Below are 11,460 nucleotides of genomic sequence, written 5' to 3'. Positions count from 1 at the left end.
ACCACAAAAAAAAAAAAAAAAAGAATACCTATTTGCCCGTATCTTCATTACCTCTGTGAATTTACCATCTATTTCATTTTTGCCAGTTGGTTGAGTGAAATATTTCGCTATTTTTATTTTCTGGTGAGACTGAACACCTCTTCTTATGTTTCTGACTGTTTGTTTTTCCTCTTTGGCACCTCACCAGTTCATTCCTCTGCCAGTGTTTGCTTGAGCTGTTTCTCTCTTTCTCATGGTTTAAAGGAATATATTCTGGATATTAGTCATTTGCTGTATGTATGCATCTATCTTATTTTTAATTGTTGTCATACAGAAACTTAATTTTATGTAGTCGGTTCTCTCAGTTCTTTTATGCTCGTTGCATCTTGTGCCTTGGATGGCTTTCTTTCCCCAAGATGATAAATCCGTTCATCTATATTCTAATAATGTTTGATGTTGGCTTATAAATTTAGCTATCTGATAAGACATACTTATCTCCAGGCAGCTTATCTCCGAGAGAAGGGAAACTCATGAGGTGACCCCATGGTCACAGCTCTCTGCTGGGGAACAGTTTCCATCATGGTGCAGAGCTGGCGTGTTCGGGGGGTGGGAGGCAGTGATCAGAGTGGGCACCCAGAACAGTGACATTCAGCGGTACGGGGCCTCAGAAAGGAAGAATCTGCAGAGAGGGGCCCCTGTGGTCCACAGGCGGGTCTCCATGACTCCACGGTTGAGGACTGTGCTGTCCACGTGTGGGTCCAGGCCACTCGGGGTTCACCGGGTAGCCCGAGGCTGGACCAGCTCCTGGAATGGGATGGATGCAGACACGTATCCAGGCAGGGAGTGAGGCCGGGTCACGTGCAGGGGAGGGCGTGCAGACCGCCTTTGTGGTGATTTCACCCACCCCCCCGCCCCCCCATGTGTGCACGTGCTCTGTACTGTTTCTCACCAAATCTTCAAAGGAAGCTTGGGTCTCCCCAGGACTCCTTCCTAGACAAGCTGAACCTTGATGAGGAATGAGCTGCTTTTATCCTCCATGAGCTATAAATTGTTACATTCCCCCCGCCCAAAAAAAAACCAAAAACCCAGTCTGATTCTACAGCTGTGACAATAAGACGTCTCCAAAAAAGGTCCAGGAGGTCCCAGAGAGGGGATGCTAAGGCCTCCCTGTGCCCAGGACAGCTGGTCCCTACAGCAGGGGACAGACGGCACTTTCTAATCAGTCTCCTGTCTTCTTCCCAGAACCTTCATTTTTTTTTTCTTTTTAACTTTTTTTTTTTTATATATAAATTTATTTATTTACTTTTGGCTGTGTTGGGTCTTCGTTGCTGTGCGTGGGCAGGCTTTCTCTAGTTGCTGCGATCGGGGGCCACCCCTCGTTGCGGTGCACGGGCTTCTCATTTCGGTGGCCTCTGCTGCAGAGCACGGGCTCTAGGCGTGCGGGCTCCATTAGTCGCGGCACACAGGCTCAGGAGCTGCAGCTCACGGGCCCTAGAGCGCAGGCTCAGCAGTTGTGGCACGTGGGCCTAGCCGCTCCGCGGCATGTGGCATCCTCCCGGGCCGGGGCTGGAACCCGTGTCCCCTGCATTGGCAGGCAGATTCCCAACCACTGTGCCACCAGGGAAGTCCCCTCTTTTTAACTTTTTAAAAACTCGTGCATTTAGTGCACACAGAGTCAACCCGCTCATAGAAATCTAGCGGAAGAGCCTAGAGAGACACTGAGAGAAGATGAAGACGGGGTGGGAGCACGGCCACATCCTCGGTGGGGTTGAGGGGACCCACCCCTGTAGGCTTGGCAGAGTGGTTCCTGTTTTTACCAGATGTTGGTGTTTCCAGGCAACAGAAGCAAATGCGATGAACCTTCCAGAAGCAAAAGCTGTGGCGTGTTGGGTTTTGCTCTGCTCTGTCCATCTGCGTTAAGAGTGCTGCCTCTCCACTCGCCCTTCTGGAACGTGTCTACAGTCTCAGCCACTCTGATTATTTTCTTGGATGTTCACTAAAGTTAGTTTAGCTTCCCCTGTGCCCTTCAGTGTTTCCATGTTTCTCAAATGATTTTTGCTGCCCTGAGGACAGAATTCTCTTATCTTATGAAATTTTCTTCTAAGTGCTCCTAGAAACTTAACCTATTTTGGAGATGCTCAGAATGTTACCTTTTTTATATCTGAGCCTGCCTTTCCCCAGAATTTTCTCTCACTCAGAAATATCTCTGAGGTATTTATATCCCAGAGGAAGTTAAAGATAATTTGCAGTGAGTAATCACCCTTGGGAAAATAATCAGCAAGTTTCTTTTGGTTGTCGCTCTGCTTTTTCCCGCCGGTAAATCTTATAGTACCTAAATTGCAGAATGTTGGCATTCTTTTTAATAGCCACAGTTCAGCGCCTTAAGAAGATCAGGGTCCCAGTTTCTTTCCTTTTTCCTTCCTAATCCATCCCCTCTCCCCCCTCCCCTCCTCCGCTCCCTCCCCCTCCTCCCTTTCTGTTTTATTGATGTAGGTTTTATTGTACATACACACGTACAGCTCAGTGAATTTTCACAAAGTGCGTGTAGCCCACGTCACGAGCGTCCAGCTCACGACACACAGCATTGCCCCCACCCTGAATCCCCTTCGTGCTCCCTTCCAGTTACCGACTTCCAGTCAAGGATAGCAGTTATCGCAGTCAGTGTTACTCAGGAATAAGTAACAAGGGAAAGAATTGAGGATCTATCTTGTAGAATGCCTTGTTGGCCGTTTTCCTTTTTTCTCTAAGTTATCCTTTTGATGAAGCCCTAAGGTTCAGCTGAACGGGCATTAGGAAGAGGAAGACATCGTATTAGCACTCACGGGGTGTTTGTGTTCTTGTCCTTCTTGGTCAGTGCATCTGGGAGCATTGAGGACTGTTGCCCGCAAGCTCGGCAAGCCTCACCCCTCACCAAGGCTGAGCCGACCTTGATCATCCCCAACTGAAAAGAAGGCTTTTCATCCTGTCCAGGGGTGGGGCCTGGAGTCAGTAGTCACCTTGCTCCTTGGCCCAGGAAACTGTCCTCTCTCTGCCCTTACCCGGCGCCCCGGTCCCATCCACGAGTACCTCCTGCTGTGTTTCCTTGACCTCTCTGGTCACGGCAGTGGGGCTGGGCCCACAGCCCCTGCCCAGCTACCCTGGATGCCTTTCTTGTCCAGGGAAACTGGCCACCCAGAGATAGGTGGTCCCCGTGCTGCCACCGGCACCCCCAAGCTGTCCGCATGGTCCAGTCTGCAGGGCCCCCGGGAAGGCCGTGCCGTCCCCAGGAAGCACCGGCTCCCTGCTTGGCGAGGCCATCCCCCTGCGTCCTCAGCATCCCCTGCGCCCCCTCAGTCTGCTGACCAGAGACCCTCAGAGCACTCAGGTCAGTGATCTGAAGACGGGTGCACAGGTGAACAGGGATTCAAGTGAGAGAGACCCGGTAGGGCACGCATCAGCTCACCCCTTTTCTGTGATTCACGTGAAAAACACGGCCGTTATCAAATTGTGTCCCCCCACAGCTAACCCCTCACTCACCCAAATATACCTTGGGGGGCAGTAAGGAAGCACGTGGGGTGGTGATAGCAACAGGGCGACCGCTGAGGCCTGATGCCTCCGCACGCTGGCCCTCACCTTCTGACCAGAGGGACCATAGATGCACACGTGTTTAGCTGTCCCGCCAGCTGTGCTGAGGTGGGAATTGTTGCTACTCTTGTTGTTCACATAGAACCATGGACAGTTTCAGATGACCTTCAGGGAACTAGAGCTGGGTTGTTCCACCCAGAGATAAAACCGGTAAGGTTTTTTTGATGACGTCATGTTCTTGGAATGAATGTAATGTGACGAATCATAGCCTGATGCCGTCTGTCTCTGCCAGAGTCAGAACTGTTCAAAGTCCGAAACCTGGGAAACAGTTGACATGAAAGAGAAGCCCTTCCTGACCCAGATGTTGGATTTGCTGAGCTGACCGGATTTGGAATTTCCATTATTCCTTTTTTTAAAAGCTAGGACACTGCCTCCTTTGTCTGGGACAGTGTTGGGTGGTCCCGCTGCTGAAGCGTGAGGGTCCCCGTGTGTCTCAATGATCCCCGATGGCCTGCGAGCGGCTGTCCACCCGGAAGTGACCCGGCCATCTGCGCTGTCCTGAGGACATGAGTCGTTTTGATTGACTTTTCAACCCTGGCTTTGGTCGCACCAGATTTTCGTCTCAACCTGTTCAATAAACGAGGACATTTACACTTCAGATCAAAAGCTGTTCCTGAGTGGTGTTCATTGAACTAAAACAGAGGGTGCCGTCCTGGTTTTGTGAGGTGGGTGGCATTGTCATCCCTCTGGGTCCCTTTGGCCTCTCCAAACGCCAGTGAAGATTGTGCAGATGGAGAAAAATGATGCTTTGTGTCATAGATGGCACGAGAGAGAAGTGTAGAAAACGTTTTCATGTTTTCGGAAAAGAAAGATCTACCGCTTTCAATGTAAAGTGAATTTACACAGCAAGGAAGTCAGGGAGGGAGGGAGGGAGAGAGAAAAGAAAGGGAAAAGGAGGAAGGAGACACAGCAAGAGGACACGTGCCCTGCAGCCGGGCGGGCAGGAGCCCGGCTGGTACACCAGCAACATTTCTTTTCACTTCAGCTCTCTGGTACACCGGCAACATTTCTTTTCACTTCAGCTCTCTCACCTGTCAGATGAGCACCACACAGCTTACCGTGCATGGTTGTTCTGGGAGTTAAATGAGAAAATACACAGCGACAGGCACCTTGTAGACACTCAGCAAACGTTTCTGCCCTACCGCCCCCTTAAGTCTGGATCGCGGAGCATTTGGAAACACCGCCCCTCACGGTGATGCCCGGTTTCCCTGCAGCTGGCCCGGCCCAGCCTGGCTTCCCCTTCCCAGGGTCTGACAGCCCACTGTCTGCTTTGAAAGCTGGAGAAAGCTGGAGACTCCGAGTGAACTGGATGGATCGTGGCCCCGCCCAGCTCTTCCCTCTTCAGAAGGTATAAAATCAAAGCACTTTCCATGTCTAGAGCAGCCCCCAGCCCCCTCATCAGGTAGCTCCAAAGTCCCCAGAGAGACTCTTGAAGCCAAAGATGCAGATGAGCCACTTGTCAGGGGTCCCGGCTTTGGCGTCCAGCCTGAGAACAGACTGGACCCTCCCAGCGGGGGATGCTCAGACGTTTATGTCACACTGGTACCTGGCAGCTTGTGTGTTTGGTTGTGCTCTGGGCCACGTCCCCTCGCGGGGGGTGGGAGTGTGCTTGCAGACCAGACCCGGAGCAGGACGCAGAGCTGAAGGCGGCGCTCCAGGTGTGGGCCTGGGTCCCCGGCATGTCCTGGTTCAGGTAGAGCCGCGTGTGTGGCGGCAACACTACCTCCTCCACCGAGAGCGCCCAGGACAGGCCTGCGCTCGGGGCCCCGGGGGGTGCCCTCCTGCAAGCGCCTCCACGGCCTCTCCTTGGCTGTTTCAGCACATTCAGGCAGCCGCTGTGTAGATCAGCCTAAGCGGTGAGGGGTCGGTGGGCTTGGGAACCTGGCATTTCATTCAGGATGAGCCTGTGAACTTGGGAAGAAAACCAGCCCTGTTAGGATGAGCTCGGTCAGGGAGAAAGAGGCAGATGGGTGTGAGGGTCTAAGAGCTGGAGGTAGCCTGGAGCTACCAGGGGTCCTGCCTGGGAACCGTCGTCTCCGTGGGCTGCCTGTCAAGTTGGATATTGGCTTCCTTATCACTGTTTGCCAGGCAGCTCCCAGGGCCCCCGCCTGTCCTGAAGGAGGAACTCCTTTCTCCCCCGCTGAGATGCCCCCAAGTTGTAGGGAGAAGAGGGTAGTGGCAGGAGTAAGCCATGTGGGTTTTTAAGGTCTTCTTGTTTAGTCTTGGTCTCCCTGTTGTTAATTGGGGTCATAGGTAATGATGGTGATGATGGTGATGGTGGTGATGGTGATGATGGTGGTGGTGATGATGGTGGTGGTGGTGGTGATGGTGATGGTGGTGGTGGTGATGGTGATGGTGGTGATGGTGATGGTGATGGTGATGGTGGTGATGGTGATGGTGGTGGTGATGGTGGTGATGGTGGTGATGGTGGTGGTGATGGTGGTGGTGGTGGTGGTGATGGTGATGGTGGTGGTGATGGTGATGATGGTGGTGGTGGTGGTGGTGGTGGTGATGGTGATGATTCTTCTTTGGCCACATAAGGCTGGGAGGTGCTGGGATGTGCAAAGCTGACTAGGTAGGTTAATTCGAGAGTAAGATGTCAGAGCCTTTGACATACCAGAGGGTGGGCAGAAGTTCCCTACTGTTTTGAGATGTAGAGAAGAAACTTATGGTTACCAAGAGGGGAAGGTGGGATGGGGTGAATTGGGAGATTGAGATTGACATATATACACTACTATATATAAAATAGATAACTAATGAGAACCTGCTGTATAGCACAGGGAACTCTACTCAGTGCTCTCTGGTGACTTAAATGGGAAGGAAATCTTTTTAAAAAATGGATATATGTATATATATAACTGATTCACTTTGCTGCACATCAGAAACTGACACAATATTGTAAAGCAACTATACTCCAATAAAAATTCATAATAAAAAAAAGAAGCTCCCTACTGTTTTGAGCTCCAGAGGCTTTTCTCGTGCCTTTTTTTGTTTTTCTTTTGTTTTTTGGCCATGCTTCATAGCTTGCAGGATCTTAGTTCCCCATTGCCCCTGCGGTGGAAGCATGGAATCTTAACCACTGGACCGTCAGAGAAGTCCCTTGTGCTTTTCTGTGAATGGATTTGGGCAACACCAGGCCACCATTCCTGGCACCAAAATTAAAGGTACTGCCAGAAGATTGGGTAGTGTCTGATCTTGTCTTACTGCAAACCCAGAGGTGGTTACGCACATGGATCCTAGCACGGTCCTGTTCATAGTCTGTGACTTGGCACGGTTTGGTGATAAATGCTGCTTTTCCCCCACAGAACATCGATATCACCAATTTCAGCAGCAGCTGGAGTGATGGCTTGGCCTTGTGTGCTCTCCTGCACACCTACCTGCCTGCTCACATCCCGTACCAGGAGCTGAACAGTCAGGAGAAGGTAAGTCCCCACCCCCACCCCTCCCTGGTCACCCCTGTTACCCTCCAGAACACACAAGGGGAACTCCTCATACTTTTGATACATCCCAACTGGGGTGAGGTTTGTGGACTTGAGGTGGAAATTGGGGTATTGATGCCAGCACAGATAACTACAGAGGACAGGTCTACACTGCAGAACCCCACCCCTGGTAAATGTTCTCAGTTTCCTTTGTTACCTAGAAAAACACAGTGGAGCCCAGTTGACTGTGGCTGCTGAGAAGTTCCTGTCACCCGGTTTTCAAAGAAAGCCCTGATGGACTCTCACCTTCAGGGTTTCAAGACCTTGGCCAGCATTTTCAAAATCTTTCAAATTCCAAAGAACCAGAAAGCACCACTAATAAGAGTTCCCTGCTCAAATAAGCTTGGGAAGCTGTATATTTGATCACACTTTTGGAGATTCACAGCACTCGTAAAGACTTCAAGAAGTCCTTTGTTAAAGAAACCTGTGTGACTCTGTTTAGCCCAACCTATATCAGAGCCACAGAACCTTTTTAACTTTTAATATAATCACCCGTAACAGGAATCAGCGGACTTCTCCTGTTGGGGGCCAGTGGCAGGCTTTGTGGATCTGTGTTCTCTGTCACAGCTACTCACTCAGCTCTACCATTGTGGCTCCCAAGTGGCCACAGACGTTTGTAAACAAATGGGCATGCTGTGTTCCAATAAAACTTTATTTACAAAAATGAGCTGAGGGCCAGGATTGGCCTGCAGGCTGTAGTTTGCCAAATCCTGACCTAGAACATCCTAAAAATCACATTCCACAGAGTGTACTTTGGGAAACGCTGTCCCGGGCCCTGTGCTCATTCACTCAACAAGCATTTCTTGCCAGGCGTCAGTCACACTAATAAGCGCAGCAGTAAGCACGTAGACAGGTTCTTTGTCCTCAGGAGGTGGACGTTCAGTAAACAAGTGAGTAAACCTGTAACAAGCAACACTGTAAATAAACAAAATGTGGGAGAACATGAGAGAAACACGGGGCTGTAGGGTGAACAAGGGGACCTAACTTCCACCAGGAAGGCTGGGAAGGTCTCCCAGGAGGTGGAAGTCCAGCTGAAAAGCTGACGTGAAGGAACCAGTGACACAAAGCCGGGGAGCTTTCCAGAGCCGGGGAGCACAGCCGAGGGGACGCCCAGTGCTTGCGGCCAGGGTTGCAGGGCACAGGGAAGGTGGCCTGCCATGCCGCCTGGCTTCCGCGACGGCTGGCAGACGGCACTGGACAGTGACAGACGACGATGCCTGTTCTGAAAAGATCTCTCTGTGAAAAAGTGAACTGTCACGGGGACAAGAATGAGAGAGAGGCTGCAGTTGGGAGGTTGTAGGCATTGTGGTGGGAGCTCACTTCCCTGTTCACCCGTTAGTGGAGGCCGGTGGCAGCATCGTGGGTGGGAAGGCGGAGGAAGATTCGAGATACATCTGAGACGCAGAACCAGCTGGACGCGGTGACTAAGTGGCTGTGGGGAGAAGAGAAAGTCGGAGGCGACCCAGGTGTCTGGCTGGCAGGACTGTTTGCTGAGGGGGAAGGAACAGAAATGTTTGAAAGCTCTGGTTTTGACTTTCTCACACTAGGATGTAAAATAAAGTCCAAATCGTCCTGGCACTGATGGCGATGATAAAGGAACAAAGTGATTTAATTGTTTAGAGTGTGTATCGGTCAGGGTTCTCCAGAGAAACAGAACTACTAGGATTTGGGTGTGTATGTGTGTAAACACACAGATATATATACACACATAAAGAGAGAGAGAGAGGGAGAGAGATGTTTATTTTAAGCAGTTGGCCCATGCAGTTGTGGAGGCTGACAAATCCAAAGTTTGCAGGGCGGGCTGGCAATCTGGAGACACAAAGTGTCGGTATTATAGGTGGAGTCTAAAAGCCATCTGCCAGCAGAATTCCCTCTTCTTCGTGGGAGATCAGTCTTTTTTCCATTCAGGCATTCAACTGATTGGGTGAGGCCCACCCACGTTATGGCGGGTCATTTGCTTTACTCAAAGTCCACCAATTTAAATGTTAATCTCGTCTTAAAAATACCGCCACAGAAATACCTAGAATAATTTTTAGTCAAATATCTAGGTACCAAGGCCTAGCAAAGTCAACACATAAGATTAACCATCACAGAAGTATTAAAGTTTCAGAGCATAAATTAAAATTTATGCTTTGTAATCTGTAGAGCAGGCTGGACAGGATTATTAAACATTTTGGGGGAAAAATGGTCCGTTTTGAATCATATTACATCTGAGATGTCTGTGAAGTATGCAGGTAGCAATGTCAGAGGCAATTGGATAGCAAACCCAATTGCCTCTGGGTTCAGAGGGCAGGTCAGAGCTGGAAATAGAGATTTGGGGCCCCAGGAAATGGACCAGCTCTATCTAATTGAGCTGAAATGATGGAAATGTGATAGATACATCCATGCTGTCCCATGCAGTAGCCACTCGCCACATGGGCTGCTGATGGGAAGTGTCTCGTGTGACTGGAAAACTGAATTTTTAATTTTAATTACTTTTAATTAAATAGCCACATGTCATGAGTGACATGAACCTGAACAGGGCAGGTATAGGTGGTATTAAAGCCGTGAGTGTGGAGGTCACCTGGGCCCCAGGCACTAAGGAAAGGCCCTCCCATGCGTCTCCTCTGCTCTCAGCATCTCACTTCTGACACCTCTGTGAACAGGTGTGGGGGGCCCACACCAGGTGATTCTGCACCACCTGCTGTGTGTCCGACAGCTTAACTCAGTTCTGACACTCTCCACCTGCACACGGCGTCAGGTCCCACAGGTTAAGGGCTCAGTCCTCCACAACTGCCCACCCCCTTCAGACACCTGTCACAAGTCCAGGTTGTCACCTGTGTTTCCAACCGACCGGCTGTAGATCAGAGGTTCCCAGGACCCCGTCCTCGGTTTCAGTTAATTTGCTAGAGCAGCTCACAGAACTTAGGAAAACAGCTTACTTACGAGGTTACTGGTTTGTTACAAAGGATATTAAAGGATACGGATGAGCAGCCAGATGAGGAGATCCATAGAGTGAGGTCCGGGAGGGTCCCGAGCACAGGAGCTTCTGTCCCCTGGAGTTTGGGGCATGCCACCCTCCCACACATTGATGCGTTCATCCACCCAGAAGCTTTCTGGACCCCGTCCTTTTGGGTTTTTGTGGTGGCTTCATTATTAGAGGCATGATTGATTAAATCATTGTCCTTTGGTGATTGATTCAACCTCTAGCCCCTCTCCCGCCCCTGCAGGTCAGGGCGTGGGACAGAAAGTTCCCACCCTCTAATCCCGTGGTTGGTTCCCCTGGCAACCAGCCCCATTCTTCAGTCATCCAGGAGTTTTAAAAGAATTGCCTCATTAACATAAATGCTGGTGTGGTTGGAAGGGGTTTGTTATGAGTAACAAAAGACACCTGTTTCCGGCTTCCCTGGTGGTGCAGTGGTTAAGAATCCACCTGCCAATGCAGGGGACACGGGTTCGAGCCCTGGTCCGGGAAGATCCCACATGCCCCAGAGCAACTAAGCCCGTGCTCCACAACTACTGAGCCTGTGCTCTAGAGCCCACGAGCCACAACTGCTGAGCCCGCGAGCCACAGCTACTGAAGCCCGCGCGCCTAGAGCCCTTGCTCCGCAACAAGAGAAGCCACTGTAATGAGAAGCCCACGCACCGCAACGAAGAGTAGCCCCCGCGCGCCGCTACTAGAGAAAGGCCGCGTGCAGCAACGAAGACCCAATGCAGCCAAAAAAAAAAAAAAAGACACCCGTTTCACCTTTATTGCTCTGAAGCTGTTTCTGGAACCGAGGACAGAAACCAAATATTGTAACAAAAGATGCCCCTGTGGCTCCTACGTAGAAAATTACAAAGGTTTTAGGAGCTCTGTGCCAGGAATGAGGACAGAGCAAAGGTGCATTTCTTACTGTAAATCACAACTTCACAGAGGCACAGGGAGAAGACCAAAGAACAAGCTTTGAGGACTCCACACCTGTCAGGACAGAGGAGGGTGTCCCAGTGGAAGGACCAGAAGATACAGCCATGGAGGAGACCAGCGGGGGCATGTGGAGTGCCGGGGTCCACGCAGCCCGGGCACTGCTGACAAAAAAATTCATCAGCTGATCTAACGAAGAAATAGAAAATTTTCTTGGAGCCAAGTTGAGGATTATAACCCGGGAACAGCCTCTGAGAAAGTTCTAAGAACTGTTCCACCCTTTAGAGGTCAAAGCACAGTTACATAGGATTTTGAGACAGAGGGCTGTGCCTTAAATGGTTAACATGATCCAGGTCTGCTGCGGGTCATGGGTCATGGGTCATCACGGCCCCTGGCAAGACTAAGAAGGAAGGTTGTCTCCTAGGGAGTGTCTCGCTGGTGCCGGGAGAATGGTGCTCCTTGCGGTTGAGCAGGCATTCCGGCCGATGGGGAGGG

At 50.7% G+C, this 11,460-nt stretch overlaps 1 protein-coding gene across 3 annotated transcripts in view; it reads left to right on the top strand.

Annotated features, from left to right (window-relative positions):
- SPECC1 (sperm antigen with calponin homology and coiled-coil domains 1) overlaps nt 1-11,460 on the top strand; it is a 186,744-nt gene that overhangs the window by 161,663 nt on the left and 13,621 nt on the right. For all 3 annotated transcript variants that reach the window (XM_007462667.1, XM_007462666.1, XM_007462665.1), the window contains one exon: nt 6,909-7,025. In XM_007462667.1, the coding sequence (XP_007462729.1) occupies nt 6,909-7,025 (117 nt within the window). The remainder of the gene's footprint in view (nt 1-6,908; nt 7,026-11,460) is intronic.

The sequence above is a fragment of the Lipotes vexillifer genome, unplaced genomic scaffold (genome assembly GCF_000442215.2).
Source record: "Lipotes vexillifer unplaced genomic scaffold, Lipotes_vexillifer_v1.1 scaffold982, whole genome shotgun sequence".
NCBI classification, from domain to species: Eukaryota; Metazoa; Chordata; class Mammalia; order Artiodactyla; family Lipotidae; genus Lipotes; species Lipotes vexillifer.
The sequence above is the reverse complement of the archived record's forward strand: the minus strand, read 5'-3'. Positions and strand labels throughout refer to the sequence as shown.